Source organism: Cotesia glomerata, unplaced genomic scaffold (assembly GCF_020080835.1).
Source record: "Cotesia glomerata isolate CgM1 unplaced genomic scaffold, MPM_Cglom_v2.3 scaffold_29, whole genome shotgun sequence".
NCBI lineage: Eukaryota > Metazoa > Arthropoda > Insecta > Hymenoptera > Braconidae > Cotesia > Cotesia glomerata.
In genome coordinates, this window is record NW_025403440.1 from 25,477 (window position 1) to 49,515 (window position 24,039).

Below are 24,039 nucleotides of genomic sequence, written 5' to 3' on the forward strand. Positions count from 1 at the left end.
ATGAAATTCCATTTTTTAAAAAATAATACTTACTTTTTCATTAATTGATAATATTAATATTGACTTGAATTTATTAAAATAATTATCATAGAGCATATAGTAGCGTTTCTTTATGCTACAGATTGTAGAAGCATTTGCTTGAATCAAAAGTTAGCAAAAAAAAAAAAATAATGCATTAGCAATGTAATAATTAATTAAATAAAATTAAAAATGCAGAATTATCTCATATTATATCTCGTTATTATAAAGAAAGGTGTTAATTGATTATTTAAAAATAGAAAAACTGTTAAGTACTAAGAGAAATATATCTGTGAGAAGTTAAGTTCCATTTTTAAGATAACAATTATATTATAATTATTTTTATTGTTATTCTTTTTGTAATATTAGCATATGCCCAATGAGTGCAATTTTATTTTATTTTTGTGTCGATTGTTTGCGATATCAATTAGTTTTTTTTTTTTTTTTTTTTAGTGCAATCGGTACACAGGGTAGTTTCAATTAATTATTATAAATATTTTTTTTTTTATTCTTTGTTAAAGATTTAAATAATCCAAAAACAAATTATATATTTATTCAATAATTATAGTAATGGAAAAAAGTGTCGCATGTAAAAAATAAATTGCACCATTTGTTTCGTTACTTTTAAAGCAGCCATATTTTTTTTTTCTAAAAAACTTAAATCAAATGCAATGTTTTTTTTTTTTTTTTTTTTTTATATATAGATATTTTAGTAAAATAAATATCAGTAATTATTATATATAGAATAAAAGTGCGCGTACTTGTATGGTATTATAATAAACATACTGAGATAATCTTTTTAATAAGAATTACTTTGATTTTTGACAGTTTTTTTGTTGATTTATCGTATCAAAAAGTATCATTATTATATTTATGAGTATAAAACTTATAAAAAAGGTATAATAAAATAAATAAATAACAATGTTATTTGTTATAACTACTATGTAAAATAAATTTAATAACAATAAATAAACGAATAAAATTCAATCTTTTTTATTATCTTTAACTTCTTGACTAACTATTGCCCGAGCTACTTGACTTTTTTCCTTGTAATCAGATACTTGAATAAAATCTGTCGTGTCAATATTATCAAGAGTAAGCCTCTGTATTAATTCCAATTCAGATTGACTTAACGTTTCACCCAAGTGCTTCAATGCCGTCAATACTTCGCTTCTCTGTCTGTCACTGGCTTCTTTACTTAATTTACCAAGTTTAGCGTCTCGTTCAATTAATGACAGCCGTTCTCTCAATAACTTTGGCTCTTTTTTCCCAAACATCCTTATTACAGCCGGTGTTTTAAAGGCTGCGCTAATTGCTGCTTGAGTTGCCAGTTGCATCGCACCCAGCTGATCAATCAGAGTTATGTCTCCTGATATTATTCTTCTGAGACTCGCATTCAGTTCTTTTAGCTGCTCGATGGTGTCATTTTTAGTTTCTTCATACTCTGACGGCTCTAGATCCTCTCTATAAAATAATAGATTCAATCAGTATAAATAATATATTTATTTTTTTTTTAAATAATTTCATGACATTAAAATTAGCAGTCACTTGATCATTTTTTAATTTTATTTAATGCATTTTTAATTTTTTTTTAAATCTCTACGTCAATTTAAAAAAAAATTTTTTTTGCTAAAATTTACTTGTTACAAAAATTATTAAAATTATCAAATATCTGCTAAATTAATTTTCATAATAATTAAATACTCACCGACATTCTTCTAAATCTTCTAACTGCTGAACCAGTCGCTCTAATTGATCTTCTAAATTTTTTCTTAATCCAATTGTTTCATCTTTACCGTGACTCATTTTTTTTTTTTCTTAATTTTATCAGTATCTAAAAATAAAATCTTATCAATAAATAAAATTTACAAGTATATAAATTCAATAAATAAATAAATAAATTATCAAAAAAAAAAAAATATGTTTCTTCTAAATTAAATCTAAATAAATAAAATACTTACATAAAAATTTTAATTTTGAGTTTATTTTTGAAGCAAAAAATTTCTTGATAGAAAAATATTATTTTTTACAATTTTTTTTTGACAGTTGGTAACACGGTACCTAACCAAACTGTAGAGTAAGCGCGTGTGCTGCTGAATCGGATTTACCGGCAAACTATTGTATATATTCAGTATATATATAAATATACTGAGCCTTAGTAGTAGCATGAAAATTATCCATACACATCCTGTAGACTGGTACGGCATGATCTCACCACAAGTCGTCACTCTATCCGTTACGATTCATGCTACAGTTAAATATTCCATGCGTCTACGTTTCAGTTCACACGTATTTCATTCTTTTCTATCGCTACAATAGAAACGAGTAAGATTTTATAAGTTTATATTGGTAAATATACAATATTATTTAACTTTTATACAATATTAATATAAATCTAGTGTGACTTTTATTGGTGTTAGCGAGTACACTAATAGGCTAATTAGCCAAAAGTGTGCAGTAACTTTTTTTTAGTTTAACAAGACTCGAATATAAACCAAGTGAGAAGTTAAGAGTGATTGGTATGGTCAGTTAACGTATAATGTCTGCTGGCACAAAATATCACGACACATGCAATTAACTTTTGGATAAGCCATCCATTAATAAATAATAAATCTAGATTTTTTTAACCAATGTCCTGGCTTGAACCAGAAAATTCGGCTGTATTCTAAATTTTCAATGAAACTGGGAGTTGGTTATTATTATTCTTATTATTATAACTGCTACTATAATCATCATAACTGATAGAGTTATAAGAGATACCTTTAAAAATAATTGTTTTATTATTTTTATTTTAGTTACTTTATGGTTCATACTATTGTATGGAATTCGCGTGAAAACCCAAATTGCGGACGTGTATACCAGTTAACAGTAGTGTTACGTATTTAATTAGTAACGTCAGTCGCATATAATTGGGGTTGGTCACTGTGAAAAACAAAAAAGATTATTTAAGTCTCTATATGTGGACCGAAGCAGACGGCAAGAGTAAAGGTTTGCACGTAGAGGACAGCTCGAAGGGCAGATTAAGCTTGCGGTAAACAGCATGCCTGCCAAGGGGAAGCACCACCACTTGTCCCACCACCACCATCAGCAGCAGCAGCAGCAGCAGCAGCAGCAACAGCAGCAACAGCAGCAGCAGCAACAGCAACAACAACATCAGCAACAGCAGCAGCAACAACACCAACAACAGCAGCAGAAACAGCAGCCACCTCAACAGCAGCAACACCTTGTTAATGTCAATCAGTCTGGGATATCTGGTAATCCCCAGGCTTACAACGCGGTTGTTGCCACGCCGAGGGCATACGTTTCACATGCCGGTAAGTCATTCATCATTAGATCATTTACATTCCATAGTTTTGTAGGTTTCTAGGTTATAAGATTTCATGAAAATTAAGTTAGCCGACATTTAAAAATTAAAAAAATTTTTTTATTAAAAAAATGATTAGAAAAAAAATTTTCAATTGTTAAAAACTTGAAAAACTGTAAGTGCAATTTTAAAAAAATATTCTATTGTTCTGATTTAATTATTAAAAAAAAATAAAAAAATTAAAAACGTCGGCTAACTTTAGTATCATTGAGATTTCACAAACTCTATGAAAATTGCTAGCTTTTTTTTCTTCAAATTTATCCGAGTCAAAAAAAGTAGCTGAATTTTTAGTTATTAATTTTGGTGGAAGGATGGATATATTTTTTCTGCTATAAAAAAATAAAATACTTGGACCAGTTTTATGGGATTATACTATTATAGAACCAGCCGTAACCATAGTTACAACAACTATGTAATTTTGGTAGTCGATTTTGTTGATTTGACATCGATTACAGGTTAATTGGGGCTCATGAAACTGGACTGTAATCAACAAGTTCTGATGTAGATTACCAAGTATGTTATGTGTATATATTTAAAGAGCTAAAACTTTTTTTTTTTATTACATTGCTTTCTCTTATTATTTATATAATTACTACAATAAATATAATTAACGTCATCTTTCATTCGCGATAAAAACTTATTTATGCATACTCATATTTCATTTTAGAAATCATAGTTGTTAAAGGTACTAAAATCAAATTAATAAGAATTTATATTTTGTCTGCTCCATATTGTATTATATCAATCTCAGTTACATGTCAATTTTATATATTAAAAGAAGAAATAAAAAAATGACAGGTTATTGAAACATATGACGGATTATTTTATAAATAATTTCGAGAAAATTGGAGCATGATTTAATAATTTAAAGATCGAAAATTTTCGAGGTTACGTTGGCTAAACCGCGTGGTGAAATCTTTTCCACCTGCTGTTAGCATGTAGCTTTTAATAAATTGCATTTCATCCTAATTAAAATAGTGATTTATTCACAACAAAATGTATTATTCAGCGCAACTATTATTTTACAGTCTATAAAATTTATTTTTATTTTTTTAGGAGTTTTTTTTACCACCAAGACTATTTTAATTGCTCTAAATTATCCGAGAGTTTCATGTAGCTTGATAATAAAAATTGGGATGCTTTTGAGAAGAAATATTAGTAATAAAATAAAAAATGAATAAAAAAATGAATGACTAAATGACGAACTCGAGAGTAACAGTAGTACGCGTATAGACCCGAAGTACATCGAATCCGTCCGAATACCTGTAGACCTTCTTCTTGATCGTCTAAGTACTTATCGGAGCGTAGTCAGTGTACATGTGGCAATCAAGCCACACGTCACACACGTTGTAATTTCACACGACTATTGTCAAGCGTGCTTGTTTAACTGTGAGTCTATTTTACCCATATTACTTTGCAATATCTATATGAATATATATTTACATTTACACTAACATATGTACACTGTGCATACGATTTAAAATTGATTAGTAATTAACATTCAAACGTCAGTAATTGAGTAATTATTTATTAATACATTTTTTTTTTTAAAATAATCCATCGCAACTGTCATAACTTTAATTATTAATTAAAGTATTTTTATCAAAAATTTAAATCAGTAATCGCTGTTTAATTATTAATAAATTTTGTTTATAATTTTTGATATTGGAAATAAATAATTTTTACATTGAAAATAAAAAAATAGTATTACATAAAAATAATTAGCCTTTGGCACAACGTTCGGCTAACATAATTTTAGCAAAAGCATATGTTCAAGTGTTAAAAATTAAATAGCTGTATTTTATCATCCTACTTCTTTGGAATTATTATTATTAAAAAAAAAAAAAAAAAACATTGAAGAATAGTAGCTTATCATAAAAAAATTAATAATAAATGTTTGTATGATTTATGCGATGGATAAAAAAATTTTTTTATAAATGATTTAACAACGTGTTGAGGGACAAATGCTTTCATCCTTCTCTTTTCTTCTCTCTTGTTCTTTCTTCTTGCAATCTATCACATATGTCTATCTTCTTTTGACTGATTCACGGGAACTCGATCTTGCGACGGCACTAAATAAGAAGTAAAGACAGTGTATAGTAGTTTTATATGTATATATGTGCAATTATATTATGTATGTATATTGTATGTAAGTAAAAGATAGTTTATATAGTCGACAGAAAAAGATCTTGGCTTGAGTCTGCTTTACCGATTGAGAAAATATATATTTTTACTTTTTTTTTTTTTCTCAATGTACAATGCCGAGTATATATAGGTATATTTAGATGAATGTATATACTTGTCCATATTAACTTGTACTTACAGTACGGTAGTCTGCCGACTGTATCGGCGGCCTTCTTGTCACTCTCGTCTACCGACCACGCATCCATGACAAAGTGAGGTTATATAATTCAAACAGTTAAACGTGAATTGTTAATGTGTATTGTGTGGAAGTATCTTAAGTTTAAACTCGATTAAGCATTTTTGTTTAAAGTAATTATCATAATTATTTTTTTTAATTTTATGTTGACAAAGGTCAACCCAAGTACTGTTCGTTAACATAAATAAATTTTCCACGAGTGCGCGAGTGGAGCACGTGCTTGTCGTGTGGGATCGTTGCGCGCACTCTTGTGAAATTCTGGCTGATCCTAAAAATTATAATAATAAACAAAATTCATTTAAGTTATTATAATATAATACAATATTAATAATAAAAATAATACACCAGAAGCTAAAAAGACAGTAAAAAATAATAATAATAATAATAATAATAACAATGAATGGTATCTTAAATTGATAACAATTTAAATATACGTCCTAAATTACTGTACCCCTGGACTGGGCGAGTTTGATTTTTTACTTTGGTCTTGGCTTTTTTTTTAACACGTATCGGTATCGCGTATGTATATTATCTAGTTGTTATTATTATTATAACTCACAACTAGTATGTCCGCTGGCATAGGTGAGTAACTGCACAATATGTTAATACTTTAATCGGTTAACCAGCTGTAATTGCTTAGTTATCTCTTCAATTTTAAATAATATATTTTTTAATCTTCTTACTGATTGTTGGTTGATCATTATTCATTATTTTTTTTACTTTATTTATTATTCAGATAGAAAGTTGCTGTGTAATTGATATTTAGGCTCCATAGTCGGTCCAAAAAATCGTGAACCGCTGATAAGTTTTCTCGGAATTGAGATAACACATCTCAACATAATTCAGAATATCTTCTATCTCCTGATACGGCTTTTTTATTCATGTATTTATGTTTACATATGTATGTATATTATTTTCGTCATCGGTCGAATGATGAATTTATTTTTATGATTCCTTGGATTGAAAAAAATTCTTTACTTTCAATTCTCATCGGTATTTCACGTAGATGTCGCTCTTAAATACCGAAGACAATGTTTTCAGGCATGATTATAGAAGGAATTTCTGGTTTGAAGGCCCACGCGCCTTAAAGTAACAATCTGTTGTTAGTTTATATTTTTTTGTTTGCTATCTTCGTTGTTAACATTCTGAAACGTGACATTTACTGATTAAAACTCGTATTGTTATAAATTTAATCTTGATTTAAAAATCACAAACTTTACAACAATTAAATTTTATTTTTTTTTTTAGAAAAACATTTTTTGAAAAATAAATATTTAAAAAATACAAAATTATAAATGCAAGTGTATTCGCATGTTAAATATTAAAAGTATGTTACACTTTTTACATGCTAAAAATTATTATTTAAAGTAATTATTTCTCATGACCTATATTATACATTTACAAACTCCTTTTACTATTGGATAATACTCAATATTAGGTAACACTGCCATGATTGTTATTATTCTTATATAATAAGACAAAGTTATAAAAATTTATCATCTGATCGTAGATGACACAAAAATTACCACAAATTATTTTTTTCTTCTCTTCATTAAAATCTTCAAAATTCTCAAATTGACATTTCTTCCTTTTTGTTTCATTTCTTCTTTATCACGCTCTTCTGTTATTTTTTTTTTTTTGTTGTTAATTACATCTGAAATTACTTGTAGTAATTAATCTGACACATAACAGTCATTCGTAGAAGATTATGAACAGTTGCCAAAAAGAAGTAAACTAATAAACAGACAATTAGAATAAATGATAGACTAGGGATGAGAATACTCTTTAGATTAAGGTACATCTGTTGTCATCGATTCACAATAACTTGATCTAGGAATTCCAGCGCACTTATTCAAGTAGATTGTCAATAGTAACATCAAAAATCTGAAAAATAGAAACAAAAAAAAATTATTTTCATAATTAAAAATTTTTCTTTATGCAATAAATTTAATTCTCAGTAACAATAATTCCTTTTACTTACTTTTTTAATTTTTATAAAAAGTTTACAATGCACAATAATTAAATTTTAAATCACTCAACCATATCTTCTTACTGTTTAATGTAATTCAAATGAATTCTATTGACTTTTTATCTAATTATTTAATTTTAAATCTCTTTGATACTTGTTTAACTTAAGAAGAAAAATTTTCGAATGATATATTAAATTTTTTTTTTATATATTTACAACAAAAATTGGTAAATCATACTGAAGGACATGTAAAGAGAAAGTTTATAATGTAATAGAAAAACGTGATACGTTAAACTCAAATTAAGTGTCATTGCGCATGCTTGTATGACAAAATTTTCTTTTTTGTTTAAAATTACAGTTGTTAAAATTTTGTAGAAAAAAAAAATTTTTTTTAGCAGGCAAAACTTAAGTAGTGACAGATAAATAAATAAAATTAAGCGAAGAAATAATTAAAAAAGAAGACATACCTGAAGGATGATGATGATAGAAAATAAAATTATGTGATGAAGAGTAAAAGTGAAGGGACTCTGACGTAAGTCCGCCGGTACTGAATAGCAGCAGTACCACAGCAGCAGACTCAAGACACATGCGACAACCGCGGCTGTCTATTAATTTGTGGTGGATGTTGGATTACCATTGTACAGGATCAGACAACGTGAGCTTCATGCTAGAGGGATTAAGAAAGATGTATATATAATATACCAAATCATCTGTATGACTCCCATACCTATAAATACTTACATGAGCGTATGTATACATGCGCGCGCACCCTGCTGGCTTGAAAAGAAAGCGGAGTAGAAAGATGGTGGTGATTATGGCGTTGGTGATGGAAGAATAGGAAGGGATAAACTGACATATGGCGGTACGAATGTCGTGACTTTGTGTACCAACTCAAATCAAAATGGTGGAAATTTTAAATTTTATTTTACACTGCCAGTTTTTTGGAGTAAATAAATTCTGAAAATTTATAAAATTGCTAAAAATTTATAGAGATAAAATTAATTTTTGAAAATAAAAAAATAAGTGAGTATTAAAATAATTTTAGTGGTAAAAACCGCCAACTGAACTAACTCCTTGATTGAGGAATATTTTGTCGACTGATGAAGCGGCGCCTTTAGTTTAGCTCTTATCCTGTGGCGACTATCACTTGGTCATATTTCAAAGTGTATGTACAGTGTGCCATTTTGCATTATATGTACCTTGAGTACTATTTTACTTGTCAAGCGTGTTTATACGTTTTTTTGGAATTAAATAACTGATAGATAACTCGGTAATAAAATGGAGTGCAATAATTAAATAAATCGGATAGAAAAAAATGCAAGAGGCATGTGATTGACGGAAGTTGAATACCGAACTGAGATATTAAGCTTGTGAAAATAATTCATTGGTATTAAATAGGTCGAAAAGGGCCTAGGTCGGGGTGTGCATGTGATATATAAACTCAGAGAAATAAATTTTTTTGCAATCACAAAAATACAGGCTAAAAATTTATTGAAAAATATTACTAAACAATCGATAATAATGCTGGTGGGAATATTTATATATACATATGAAAATTGCAAATGGCTAAGTTTATAATTTAATTTGGGAATTATTTTCATGAAATATTTTACGAAACAAAATCTATGCTAATATTGATTTTTTAAATATTTTAAATATAACAATGTTTGTTAATGCTATGATAAATAATAATTATTAATTTAATTATTTTATAATTTTTGTAATCTATTTACTTGATAGACTATCAATTTGTTATCGAGTGAAAATTAGTGTGATGAAAATAAATAGGAATTATTTGACGACGGCTGAGTCGATCGATATTTGCTGGCCAGAGTGGCTGGCTACGATTTCTCATCAATTAAAAATGTCGATAATATTTAAAATACAACAGTGTTGTGAAATAATTCACTAATTAAAAAAGTAGCCAAAAAATCTAATTAATTATTTAAATAAATTTACATTGGGAAAAAAAAAAAAAAAAAAAAAAAAAAAAAAAAAGTGCGAGAGCCTAAAAATGCAAATTTATAAAAAAATAAAAATTAAATATTCGGCATTAATTAATATAAATTAAGGAGACGTGAAATTAAAATTTGAGATAAAAAATATTTGAAAAAAAGTCAAAATTGAGAAAAAAAATTATTATTTCGCAAGAATGGTATCAAGGTACGGAGTTACCAAGGATGGTGCTGTCGGAGTTGCCGTTGGTATCGGGCCGATGCACTGTCTTTTACCTCACTGTGGTGGTCCCACACATTTTGCAACGCATCCTCAAAATAATTCTAATCACAATCACATTCATCCGCATAATCATCCGCCACCTGTACCACCACCACAATCGCTAAGTCCACAACATCATTTGCGACAAATGAATCTTGTCCAACAGCAGCAGCAGCAGCAGCAACAACAGCAACAACAACAGCAGCAACAACAACAGCAGCAGCAGCAGCAACATCATCATCATCATCATCATCATCATCCAGGGCAACAGTCTCCGCAATACCGAATTGTCGCGAGTAATCCTCGTAAGAAATAAATGAAATATCCCATTTCATTACTCCGAGTTATATATAGTTTACTTATACATATAAATAACACAATATAAAAAAAAAAAAAAAAAAAATTACACAGTTATATTTATGTATTTTTTTTAGCACTATTCGTAAAATGAAAATAGTTTTTTAAAGAAAAAAATTTTAATGTATTTATTTATTTGCAGGTTCAGATTTTCATGTACCCGGACAAAATTACGGCGCCCAGCCAGGGGGGCAGGTGGGAGGTGGTGGTGGTAGTATAGGAGTATCAGGTGGTAGAGGACCACCTTCTATTGGAATTCAGTCTATAGGTCAATCGACCCAAGGAATACAGTCGGGTAGTGGACCTAGTGGTGGTCAGCAACAGTCTAATCAACCTCCCACAACCGGGGTCCAACAGCAACAATCTCAGGGACAAGCTCCAACCACGACACCTCTTGGTCATACACCCTCACCGCAAGAAATGGGAAAACCAATTCACCACCAGACCCAAGCAGCTTCTTTACAGCAGTCTTATGTTTCAAATCCAACCAGAGCGGTTCCACAGGTATGTTTACATTCAAAAATAATTTTTTAATAAATTACGATGATGCTACTGATAATAATAATGATGATGTTTCTTTTAATTCCAGGGTTTCTATTCTATGGGACCAAGACCAGTGCAGCCAAGAAGTTCAATTCACAGAAATAGTCAAGGTGGTGGAGTAACTCACGTTGTAGGTATGCAAAGTGCATCAGGAGGTGCTGGACAGCCACCTGCAATGTTTCAAGCACATCATACAAGTATTAATGTGCCTGGTGCACAAACTATATATATTCCGAGTCAGGTTCCTAATATGCATCCTGGACAGCATCAACAAATGTATTCCGTAGGCAATCAAATGGCTCAAATTACAGTAAGTTATTATTATTCAATTGATATAATTACTCTTTATTAATATTGTTATAAATAATAAAAATTTGCTATTATCATTGTTCAGTTTCCCGGACAACACAGGCATCCAACACACTCGGGTCAACATTTCTTCAGTTATCAGGGCCATACACTGATACAACCAAATGTGTTTCCATTCCCAACAGGACCCGCGACAACGCCTCTCACATGTAAGTATTCACAACAATATTTTTTAATACTTAAAAAAATTTATCATTTAAATTATTAAAAAAAAACAATTTGATATTTCAGTTTGTTACCCTTCTCACCCGCCACCAAACGCTATTATAAATTCGAATAGAGCGAATAATACCACTATTAGTGGCGCTCAACATGTAGGCCCGCTGGCCGGTGCCCAAGCTACTACTGCTGTACCTCAAGGTACTCTTCAACAAACTACCCCACAGCCACAGGCGTTACCTCAAATGGCAATACCTCTAACTCAACCAGGTAAGTCAAATAATTTTTTCTCTTCAAGCAAAACATTAATTAATTGATATTAATTAATTAATATTATTATTTTTATTTTCATCAGCTTACGCTGGACACAATGCAACTACTGCTAACTCGTTGAGTAATGCGTATCAAAAGCCAAAGAGGTCGAAGGCTATCTTGGATATTGTTAATCCAGCTACCGGTGAAAATATATCGGAGTTGATTTATAGAGAAGCCCTAAATACTTCCAATGATGACGCTGGCGCTCGAGAGACTTCTAAAAAAACTGTAAGCATTAAAATTATTTTTTATATTTATTTAAGGTATAAAAAATTTAATTTTTAATTTACAATATTAAATAAAAAATTTTAATATTTACAGCAGGGTTCAGTAATCGCTGCCGAATTTGCATCGCGTGTTGCTCAAGCGGCCCACGAAGATTCCTCAAATAATACGAGTAATTCTGTAGCCACTAGTGCCCAAACGAATAGCCAGCAAAGCTCTAATCAAAGTAACGCAAAATCACAGTCAAACCTCACTAAAGATTCTGTTAGTAGTCAGTGCAATAAAAATTCTTCAGTGCCAACGCAGGTTAACGCGAATACCGTATCAACTGCACCACCTGATTTAATGCATTCAACAGCTACTGCGGTAGTAGACTCGTCAGTTCCTAAGCTGGAATCCAAACCGACTATGGCTCAAGCGGTCGATTCTAAATCTCATAATGAGATACAGCCGACAACACAAGTTGAATCAACATCTCCGACGTCTGGCTCTCCTAAAGTTGAGTACAATGTTGGAGTATCAGCTTCTCATTCTGTGTCAGAGGTTGAAGCTAAAACTACAAGCAGCCCCGAGAGTTTGTCCCCGACAAATGTTCCTTCATTTTCACCTTCAACCGTTAAAAGTTCTTCGAGCTCGCCACCTCGACGAAAAAATAACAATTACTCTCAACAACAATTTCAGTCATCCCAAGCAATCCCTTCGAGTACTGGCTCAGTACTTCAAAATAACGCTCATGTTACTGCCGAGGCTGGTAAAGATTTAAAGGAGAAAAAAGTCTTCGATAAACCATTTGTACCTAAAGGAGTTTCGCAAACATCTACACCACCTCAATCTGACGTAACTCAGCAACAAAAGGCTAATGGAGAGAGAATTGAAGACAAACTTGACACTGAAGTTGGAGGCAAATTGGATCTTCCACAAAAATCTGCAGACGGTAAGACAATATTTTTTTCCTTTTTACCTCACATTGATGCTTATGTCTGAAATGTATTCTTAGTTCATATTTATTGTAAATTACTTGACAAACTGGTATTTATTGTGATGAAAAATTATTATTTATACGCGTATTTAAAAGCAAAAATTACGTTCTCGAGGTTCATTGTTTCGCTTTGGGTAATTATTTATTTTTAATTAATATCAAGATACCAAAATACATTCAGTGTCTTGAGTATTAATTAAGTTTTTAAGTTAACCTAGTTTTCAATTTCTACCTTCATCAGTATTCAATCATTGCTCGCTCGTATGGATATGAGTGTGCTCTTCATCAAATTACTTTATTATTAATTCAATCATATTATGTAATAATTATACTAATTGCGCATGGAATTATATAGTTGTTACGTGCAATTAGGATTTAGCTATCATCCAAATTTAAAAAAATCTATTTTTTATTTTTATTTATATTAATTTTTAAAAATATTTTGACAAAAAAATATAATTGTTACTATTGAAAGCTAACGAGGAAAACAAAAGTTGAAATTTTTTATAAATAAGAATGAATTAATCATATTATCTGTTTGATGAAGATTTACTTTGAAGATGGAAAAGAAAATACACGGTGAGTTAATCTTCAAATTTTTTCGCGTTTAACTCAAATAATAGCACAAATTATTTTTCTTTTCCCGTATGTATGACTTTTTTTTAATCAACTATTTATTTCAAATATTTTTATTTAAAAAAAAGATAAATAAGTAGTGGGCAATGATCATTAACAAAAACCGGAGAAAAATGACGGTATGAGGAAATACATAATTTATTAATGATGTAATGTCGTAACACAAGGTCGAATCGTATACAATTAATTTAATATCAATTAAAATGTATAATTGCTTTTAATATAGTCAAATAAATGTTGAGATTTAAATAATAGTCGGACATTAAATTAAGTTTATTGGGTCATCTGAAGTTAATTTTATTGCCAAAGCTGACTATCTAAATTAATATGTCAATAAATTATAAAAATCTATCGACTCGTGACAATTTACGCTCTAGATACTCACTAGTTATACCTTTTATTTTTTCTTATTTTTTTATGAATGAGTTGATAATTTTCTTATTCGTTTAAAACTTTGTTTTATATTATTTAATAATACTAAAGTAGTTTGTCCATAATGAGCCCGTCAATAGAGTGTAAAATTGAAAGTACACATTAGTTGTATAATTAAATAAATTACCAAACATTTAAATAAATATCAAGCTTTTTATATCCGACAAATAACAAATATTTACTCAGTAACATGAACAAAAGATAAAAAAATTAATTAATTGATCAATCGTTGTTATTGTCGACGATTTTTTAATAATAATATATTATATTTAATTAATATTAAAAGAATTTTTTGGTTTAAATTAGATCGAGAATTTGAAAAGATTTATACAGCATTGCGGTGAATACATGATTATCGTATTGATTATAAAAGAAAATCCACTATATATTAAAGCGAGGCAAGCACCTTTCGCTCATTTAAGAATGCGGTCGAACTTGCTTGGAAGCTTTTATTCTTTCTTTTATTACAATTCTTACTCTTATCATTGTTACAATTATAAATTATTTTAAAAATCACAGACATCAAATTAAAAATTAATATGTCTATTATTAATTAAAAATTAAATTTATTTAATTAATCGTGCGTAAAGACTCGCATGTATATTTTTTAATCGTGACCATATGGTAGAATATTGATATTAAAATGAAAGGACATTTAATACTGGGATTTTCAAGTTGGATAGTTTGGAATTCGAGCGCTGCTTTGGTTGATTATTTGAATTACATGTTTAATTAATCAAAAATAATAATTATTATTATATGAATTTTTTTTTGTCGGTAGAATTTATCACCGGGATAATAAATCGAAAATATTAAAATTATCTTATCAAGTATAAATTTTTCGAAGCTGATTTATAAAAAAATGAAAAAGTAAAAAAGTTAAGAGTATAAATGTTTTAATGCGCCTGCTCCTCGGCCCTCGAACTCTGGGGGAACTAATTTAAGAAATTGTATGTCGTGTGCCTGTTGGTTTGTCTCAGTTTGTAAGTTAAAATAGATACGTGAAAGTCGTGTACGCTGATATCTCATCGAGTTCTATGTCTAACTACAAGCATTCATCCAACACCTACAAGTTCAATGGGTTATTTATAATTTTTTTTTATATTTTTAATTCTCATTAAATAAACTCGATAATTTATTTACTTTTAATAATTATTATTACGCTTGGTGATGATTGTGTAAATGGATTATTTTAATTATAAAAAAAGGAGAAAAAAATAGAATTTTATTTTAATTTTCACTGATAATTTGAGTTAATTCTCTTAAAGATTTAAGAGTCTGTTAATGGAAAAATTTTTAATTAATTAATCATTATATTCTCTGTGGAGTGATATCTATTTATTTAATTTATATTTATAAAAAATAAATAAATCCATATGTGAAGATAATAAAAGCGGGCCAACGAAAAAAAAAATATTTTAATGTCGATTTTCATCGGGACATATTGTTACTTTCATAAAAGCAAATTTACATGGACGTTGGCAAAGATCCGCGATGGTTTTATAAATAAATTCTGAATCAGTGCAGTTGCTTGCGACCTCGTGAAATCGGAGATCTGTGAAGCCTCGCATATACTTACCTGAGCCACTTTTCCTTTTATTTAATTTTTATTATTAAAAAATTTTCTATTAATTGTCTTAAATTTTTTTATAAATTTATATTTTTCATGAATTTCGATCGCAATATAGCGAATAAATTAAAGAGTGATCGCGGTGTTTGTTCGTTTGTAAGTCGAGTACTGGGAACGTGAATCCAGTGAGGTCAGTGAGAATGAGTGAGAGTACAAAAAATTGTAGCGAACGTGCCAACAGTAAATCAAGATCGAGAAGTCGTAATCGACATCGAGGTTCCCGAGATCATGGTACATATGTCCTGCCCCTTGCTTTATTGTTTTAATTTTTATTTTTGCTTTTTTAATTATTTTTTTTTCCTCATTAGAATCATTAAAAAAAAATATTATTAATTTTTTTCTTGATATATTTAATTTACATCCATCCATATATGTATTTATAATATTTTTTTTGTGTGTTAATCACGTGTGGTCCGAGTAATATGTCTCTAAAAATAAAACGTATCCTGACGAAAAAGAAATGAAGCCAACCAACGTAGTCTTCTTTAGCGTTTGAATACTATTAACTGCTTAGAATGATTATTTTTTAAATCATCAATTACTTTTGATTGATAGGATAAAAAAGTGCGCAGTATATTTTTTAAAATTATTATTATAGTAAAAAAAAAATAATAATTCATTGTTTATAATATTATAAAATTGCGTATATAATTATTTTTATTAAAAATAAAATTAATATATATTTTTTTTATTTTTCACAGGTAATAAAACGATGCAAAAACAAAAGAATAAAAATAAATTTAAAGGTCGAGATATTAATCGCAAGGGTGCGGAAAAAGAAGGCACGGATATGGATGCTTTCGTGAACCCATCGCTGCAGAGTATGACTCCAGAAGTGGCTAAATCCCAAGAGCTCCAGGAGTCATCATCGTCCCCGACGTCGAATAGCGAACAGTCACCTGCCCGCAACATTTTAACAGAGGAAAAAGAAGTCTGTGAAGTTAAAATAGACGACTTAGAGCCCGAGACTCAAATAAAACCACAGCCAGTGGATAAAATAATAAATTCAAGTGAATGTGTAGTTAAAAATATTGACAGTAGTGATGATAAACTAATAGTGACGACAAACAAAAATACTCCAGACAATGAAACAATTAGTAATGACGCGATTATTCAGGATAGTAACAAGTGTGCGAGTATGATTGATCAAAAGACGAATGATGTTGTTGACCATTCTAAAATTGTTAGTAATGACACTGTTAGTAGTGAAGTGGAAGCTATTGTTGCTCAGAAAAATGAAGAAAATGCCAAAGTATCCACTTTGGCAAGTAATAATAGTTCTGTTAATCCAGCTGCTGTTATTGATAGTAACAAACAAAGTGAAAATGAAACTTCCAATAAAATTGGAGCTCCAGCGAAACCCGCTGTACCACAGTTACTACGGTATCAATACAGCCCTAATCAATGGAGTCCCAAAAATACTTCTGGTAAAAAGGAGTATGATCGTGACTTTTTGATGAAGTTACAGGATGATCCACGAAGTCGCATTAAGCCTCCAAATCTTCCAGATTTGGATGTTGTTCTTAAAGACTGTTCGAGAGTGAGTATTTATATTTTCACAATAAATAACTATATTTTAATTATATTATTTTATTTATTTATTAATTTATTTTTTTATTTTTTTAGCAAACATCTCGTAATACATCGTTAGACATGCGAATGTTCAAAGACTCCAGAGCTCATGAGCAATTACTGCCTGGGTTCATGAAATCATCGTACAATCCTAAATTAGTAAGTTATATATTTTTATTAAATAATTTAATTATTAAAATAAAATAAAAAAAAAAAAAATTAATATGATGTTCCAAAATATTGGAAGTAGTGGACTGAATATATACATTGAGGAAAATATTTACTGATAATTAAAAATAATTATAAATGATAATGTCTTATTTAATGGTCGTTTACTAATTTATAAATTTTTTTTTTTTTTTAATCAAAGCCTCTACCCTCGAAAAAGAGCTACCAAGGAAAGTCCAAGATGAGCAAATCAGGCCTAATTCATGTCACGTTGTCGCTTCGTGAAGACGTTAAATTACGGGAGACTGAAAACGCGTGGAAGCCGGCTAGATTGAAGAAGGAAGGAGAAACACTTACTGAAGACGACAAGAAGACGCAAGTTTTGTATAAAAAAGTGAGAAGTGTTCTTAACAAGCTAACACCTCAGAAATTCGATACATTAGTTAATCAAGTACGCACATTAGAAATTGACTCGGAAGATAAATTACAGGGTGTTATTGATTTAGTATTTGAGAAAGCGGTAGACGAGCCAAGCTTTTCAGTTGCCTATGCTCTAATGTGTAAAGAATTAGCCTTGATAAAAGTAGCGTCAAATCAGAAAAAATCTGCACAAGAAGCAGATAACTTCGTTAATTTCCGTAAATTACTATTGACACGTTGTCAAATGGAATTTGAGAAAAATTCTGTTGAAGAGTCGGCGCGGTTGGTTAAAGTTAAAGAAATTGACAATTGTGTAGACGCTGAAAAGAAAAAAGAATTGCAAACAAATCTTGCAGAGAGTGACCGTCAGATAAGATTAAAATCTGTTGGTAATATTAGATTTATCGGTGAACTTTACAAACAAGATATGTTGACCGCAAATATTATGAGAAAGTGTATTACTCATTTATTGGATAATATTGATGAAGACAATTTAGAATGTTTGTGCAAATTATTGACGACTATTGGTAAAATATTTGAAGTTAAAAATGATTTAAATAATTACTTCCAAACACTTAACGATCTTGCATCAGGTCGTCAGACTGGTCGTAAAATAAGTTCGCGTGTTAGGTTTATGATTCAAGACGTTATTGACTTGAGACGTAGCAATTGGATACCGCGTAGAGACGACAGTAATCCAAAGACTATGGATCAGATTCAAAAAGAAGCTGAGTCAGAACGCATCGATATTCAATTGAATAATATTTCGATGAACACACCACGTGGCAAAGATGATCGTAACGACCGAAGAAGAAGTAAGTCTCAGCTATTTTTTTTTTTTTTAATTAAATATCCAATAAAATCATTTCTGTTGTTCATGAATTAATAATTCATTTTTTTATTAAAGGAGGAGCAGGCTCAAGCCTTGATGAAGGTGGCTGGAGTACACCGGTAGGCAGCAGCAAAGTTAGGCAGTCTTACTCGGTAGAAGCTTCTAAATTAAACACCAAGAGTATGCCATTAAATGAAATTACTTTGGGCAGCAGACATAACTACGTGTGGAATTCTTCGTCTGCTACGTCAGGCAAACCTGTAACTCCAGTAACTCCTAACAAATATGCTATTCTTGAGAGTATGTCTCTTGAAGACAAACGGCCGCCTATACCATTGTCAGGGTTCGTATTTTTTTTTTTTATTTATTTTTTTTTTTTTTATTAATTCTATTTCCTAATTAAAATGTTATTTTTTCATCTTTAGATCACGGTCGACAGGCCCAAGGGAGTATAGATCGGAATACAAAGCTTGGGGTGGTAAGTTTCATGACTAAAAAAATGTTTTAATAATTTCATAAAGAAATAATTGGTACAAATATAAATGTGAAACTGTTTATTATTTTTAGATGGCTCACGAGGATCACGAAACGGAAGCAGTCATCAAATGGGCAGTAGTAGTAGTATCTCATCGTCTTCTAGAGAAAGTTCTTTATTAATGGAGGGTGCACGAAGTCAAAGTATTTCTATGCCATCGTCAGCGATGAAGATGAAACCACCTACTTCTATGGCTCCTCCGATGTTAAATACTGCGTCAAGTAGCAATAGTAATGTTAGTAGTAACAAAACTCCTAAAACGGAAACACAGTTACTTACAGCCATTCATTCACTGTTGAGTGAATGTACAAATATATCAAGCTTAGATCTATTCATAAAGGTAAATTTTATTAATCTTTCATATCTTTTTTTAATTTTTAAAAATTTATTTGTTATGTCTAATTGTTATTTCTATATTTTTAGACTGCAATGGAAACAATTGACGACAGCTTTGACAGTTCTTCATATCCACTTTTTGTTAGTGAAACTATTAACAAGGTGCTTGAACGATCGACTGAAGTTCGCAGGCGATTCTCAGTCTTACTCTCTAAATTAATTAATGAAAACTATGTTTCACTATCATTATTCCAGTTGGAGTAAGTAATCATTTTTTTTTTTTTTTTTTTTTTATGTATATAAATTATCACAATCTTGAAAAGAGTGTTGGTTTGATTATAAACATTATTTTTTTTTTTTAGATATGAAAAAGTATTAGAAATTGCAGACGACCTAGTCATTGATATTCCCATGATTTGGACATACCTCACAGAAATATTATGTAAGTTCTCCAACATTTAATTGTACTTTTTTTTTTTATTTTTAACAAGAAAAAAAAAACCAAAAATATGAAGCATGCATTATTATTATCATTTGAATTTAATGATGTTAATACTTAACCATAATTACTGTGATGGTTATTTAATAATGCTCAACAGGTCTGATAAAAAATAAATTTGAAGCTACAAATGAAGAATAATACATTATTTACTAATCGAGAAAAATTATTTTAACTTACAGCGGGAATGGTGATATCTGGAGCACATCCATTTTCCGAATTGAAGAAAACTTTAACAGTGCTAAAGAGTTCAGGAACGTGTAGCCTAGTATTGGGTGGACTTTTGGCAACATTAGCGAAAGAAAAAGGACCTAAATGGGTTGTTGACAATTGGGACCAAAGTGAACTCCAATGGAGTGATTTTGTGGATCCAAAACGTGAAAATCTTGACAAGATGATTCAGAGCCATAACTTGCAATTTATGTCAAAAGGAAGCAGTGGCTCTTTTGACGAAATGACGTCTGGAGATAGCAATATGTCTTACGCAGATGTTTGCGATCATCTTGTAAAACTAATGAGGGAGAGTGACTTTGACAATATCACAAGTTGGATCAATGTAAGTTTTTAATAATGATTTTTTTTTTAACATTATTTATTTATTTATAATTAAAATTTAATTCCAAATATTATGAATCAATTTTAATAAATTATTTTTTATCAGCTCAATGTTGGTCAACGATTAAAAGAACCACAATTTGTGAGAACTTTGACAACCGCTATTCTCATCGTTTCAGTTGGTAAGTTTTTTTTTTTTTTTTTATTTTTTTTTATTTATTTTTTTTTTTAATTCTTTTATCGTAATTTAAAAAAATTATTTCTTCAGCTGATAATGTATGTAATGTTATTTTAGAAAACAGTGCAAATGGATACAAACTTAACACTGCAGTGTTGAAAAGTTGGTTACCAATAATAAGACGGTATGTTGACACAGAGCCTCAGCTTGAGCTCCAATGCCTCTATGCGATACAATCGCATCTCCACAAGATAGATTTTCCACGGGGTAAATAATTTTATCCAATAATTAATTTATTTTTAATTCTTAATTTTTTGTAAGGAAATTAATTAATTTATGGATTTACATGGAACATTTTTTATCTAGGTATCCTTAGTAATATTATTGACGCAGTATACAATGAAGATTTGATATCCGACGACGCATTCTTAGCCTGGCAGCAATGTACAGACCCAGCAGAAACGGCGCTAGGACACTCGATAGCTGTGACGTCCCTTACGTCATTTTTCGTAAACCTCCGGGAAATACCCGACGAATCGAGCGAAGAAGCGTGAGATATACCCTCGGATAGCTATATACTAACTATAACTATATTATTAGTTGAAATAATCTTGCGTATGAAGTGAAAAATTTTAATATAATTAATAAAAAAAATTAAAAAATTCTTTTTTTTTTATATTACTATAATTCTCATAAGAGATATTGTTTTGATATATTCGATATTGATATATTTAAATTACGATTTTATTTCTTTTCTAAATAAATTAGTTATTATATTATTATTTTATTATTACACTTATATAATTATTGTTTTTAAAATTGTCACTGGAATTGCTTCGGTAATTTATGCTCATGTTTATAAGATATTTGACTAAAGCAATTAACTCTATTTCATAATTGAAATGTCTGTACTAAAAAGTATAGGAGAAATAACACGTGTAAACAATATAACGTGACTTTTGCTGCATAAAACAAAAATCCGCAAATGAATAAATAAAAAATAAAAATAAAAAAAAAATGATGAAGAACGAAAAAATTAATTTTCTCTTCTATTGTAAAGACAAACAAATATATATGGTCTAATATATTTATATTAATCTAGGTAAAATATAAATATTTTACAAAAAAAAAAAAAAAAAAAAAAATTAACTACTGCGTGGCAGTAGTTAAACCCGACGGGCAGCAATTGCTGACTATGAACGTTTGAATAAATGTTCAGAAAAACATTCAACATTTTTAAATAAAAGTTTAAATAATCTATGGTAAATATTTAATTAAATAAATATTAATTACCAGCTGAATGTTACAATGAGTATAATACCACAATTGATGGTATTAATATTTTTTAAAACTTGTCATTTATATTTATTATTAACAGATTAAAAATGAAAAGCAAAAAAAAAAATAATGTGAGAATGAAACCGCGATTAAATGTCACACGTGAGCGTCTTTATATTTATGACTATGACAATTATTAGCAAGCGTGAAGTAATTAATAAGATAAAATGATTTAAATGATAATTTGTATACATCGACTTAGGATCATGACATAAATGAATGTGTGTAAAATGAAAACAATTGTGCTTTGGTGAAAAAGTTATTAACCGATGGCTAAGACCATCGAGATACACACGTACACTGTTCGTAGATAGAAGATTAATGAAATTATAAATTTTCAAATGAATTAACGTAAATCCTCAATGGATCGCACTAGTTTCTTAGTGTTTGACTCCCACATAATTTAGATAAAATAATTAAACTGATTTTTACATAAAAAAATATAAATATATATAAATATAAATATATAAATAATATAATATAATTACAGTTTTTAAGAGTAATAATTTAAAAAAAAAAAAAAATCAGTAAAATCCAACGATTTAAAGGACTTAACGTGTATTCGTAAATATTTACTGAAAAAACACGGTCGTACAAAAAGAGAAAATAAAAACACCAAATGATGTTCTCTAATTTTCAATTCACCGTTAAGTATATAGATACATTTCATATTCAAATTTTTATTTTTTGCAAAATAAAACACGCGATACATTATTAAGATTATTAATATTATTATTATTATTATTATTATTATTATTATTTTTATTATAATGATAGATTGCCTTGCGAATTGTATTTCTCATGTGAATATATTTACATACACGTGTTAATGATAAAAAAAATCTAATATTCAAAATTTTTTTTACCTCCCAAACGATCACCGTAATAACACGCTATGTATATAAATCACAAGATATATTATTCACATGTAAATAATTCAGTTAAACGTCAACAACTTGAGAAACAAATTTATTAAAGTCGCATTATACATACACATTAAAATTTAATTATAATACACGTATAAATATCCAGCTATATAGATGAGAATAATTATAATTGAACGATAAATGCATTTGTAAGAAAAAAAAATGCTATTCAAAGACAAGTATAAGAAACCAGGGCTTTTGTGGATGTGCGTAATAAATTTACGTGTGCTCTGTAATGTTTTTAATGAGCAAGACTTTGTTTTTATTTTATTTTTTAGTTTTTTCTTTCTATATATATATTTTTTTGTTATTTACGAATGTTATATTATTTTTATCAGTAATTTAAAAAATTAATTATTTTTAATTAGTTGACTTTTTTTTTTAAAGGATCTTCGCGCTGGCTCATACGCGGTCAAAAATAATTTAAATGTCATAAATAATAATGATAATAATAATAATAATAATAATTATTATTATAATAATATTAATAATACCAATTATACTTAAATGTTTTGAATCGTATGCGAGTTATACATTTTGATTACTTTATCTTATTTTATTTGTTTGCTTGTTACCGAATGTTATTATTATTATTATTATTATTATTATTATTATTATTCGCATAATAAGTAAATCGCGTCTATAAATGTAAATCATTTTATATTAATTTTAATTGATTAATTCTCATCGTGGTTAATTTTTCCGGGTAATTTATGCCTTTCATTAAAATATAGTTACGATAAAATAAATAACTAGTTTAATTTGTACATGAAATACAGAAGTTGTTAACTGGATAAATAATTAATTAATATAAAATAAATAGGCAAGACAGATTGTGCATGAAAGAGAGATGCGTATAAATAAAATAGAATGTGCGAGGGTTAAAATAAAAATTGAAATTAAGCGTATGAATAAAATAAGTATAATATTAAAAAAAAAAAAAAAAAAAATAGAAAAGTGAATTGAACTTTGAAAATGAAATGAATTTATTACTTCTTGTAAATATTAGTTATTAATTAGAAAAATGTAGAATACATCGGTAATTACTATTATAATAATAATAATATTAAATTAAGAATTTTATTTG

At 28.9% G+C, this 24,039-nt stretch overlaps 2 protein-coding genes and 1 long non-coding RNA gene across 7 annotated transcripts; 1 reads left to right on the top strand and 2 right to left on the bottom strand.

The window, feature by feature from the left end:
- Positions 1-995: 995 nt before the first annotated feature.
- Positions 996-2,120, bottom strand: LOC123274307 (protein LZIC-like). Its single transcript, XM_044741890.1, has 3 exons — positions 1,980-2,120; positions 1,727-1,852; positions 996-1,482 (listed from the first exon to the last, which is right to left on the bottom strand). The coding sequence occupies exons 2-3, from the start codon at positions 1,822-1,824 to the stop codon at positions 1,002-1,004; spliced, it is 579 nt and encodes a 192-aa protein (XP_044597825.1). The 5' UTR covers positions 1,825-1,852; positions 1,980-2,120; the 3' UTR covers positions 996-1,001.
- Positions 2,121-2,257: 137 nt separating this feature from the next.
- LOC123274300 (eukaryotic translation initiation factor 4 gamma 3-like) lies at positions 2,258-21,692 on the top strand. Of its 5 annotated transcripts, XM_044741878.1 has the most exons (20): positions 2,258-2,367; positions 2,814-3,332; positions 10,448-10,809; positions 10,895-11,158; positions 11,243-11,366; positions 11,449-11,646; positions 11,732-11,919; positions 12,013-12,850; positions 16,295-17,133; positions 17,220-17,324; positions 17,536-18,568; positions 18,661-18,928; positions 19,011-19,063; positions 19,153-19,460; positions 19,544-19,716; positions 19,819-19,898; positions 20,138-20,511; positions 20,617-20,692; positions 20,806-20,955; positions 21,055-21,692. In XM_044741878.1, the coding sequence occupies exons 2-20, from the start codon at positions 3,059-3,061 to the stop codon at positions 21,240-21,242; spliced, it is 5,895 nt and encodes a 1,964-aa protein (XP_044597813.1). In that variant the 5' UTR covers positions 2,258-2,367; positions 2,814-3,058; the 3' UTR covers positions 21,243-21,692. The 5 variants fall into 5 exon arrangements, with proteins under 5 accessions (XP_044597813.1, XP_044597814.1, XP_044597817.1 ...); XM_044741879.1 differs by lacking the exon at positions 2,258-2,367 and having other exon boundaries at positions 2,422-3,332; XM_044741882.1 differs by lacking the exons at positions 2,258-2,367; positions 2,814-3,332 and adding an exon at positions 4,673-4,771.
- On the bottom strand, positions 5,042-9,257 carry LOC123274309. The gene is made up of 7 exons (XR_006511487.1): positions 8,803-9,257; positions 8,473-8,688; positions 8,199-8,398; positions 7,289-7,646; positions 6,322-6,907; positions 5,706-6,030; positions 5,042-5,454 (listed from the first exon to the last, which is right to left on the bottom strand). It is a non-coding gene; the product is annotated as an uncharacterized LOC123274309 (long non-coding RNA).
- Positions 21,693-24,039: the final 2,347 nt, after the last annotated feature.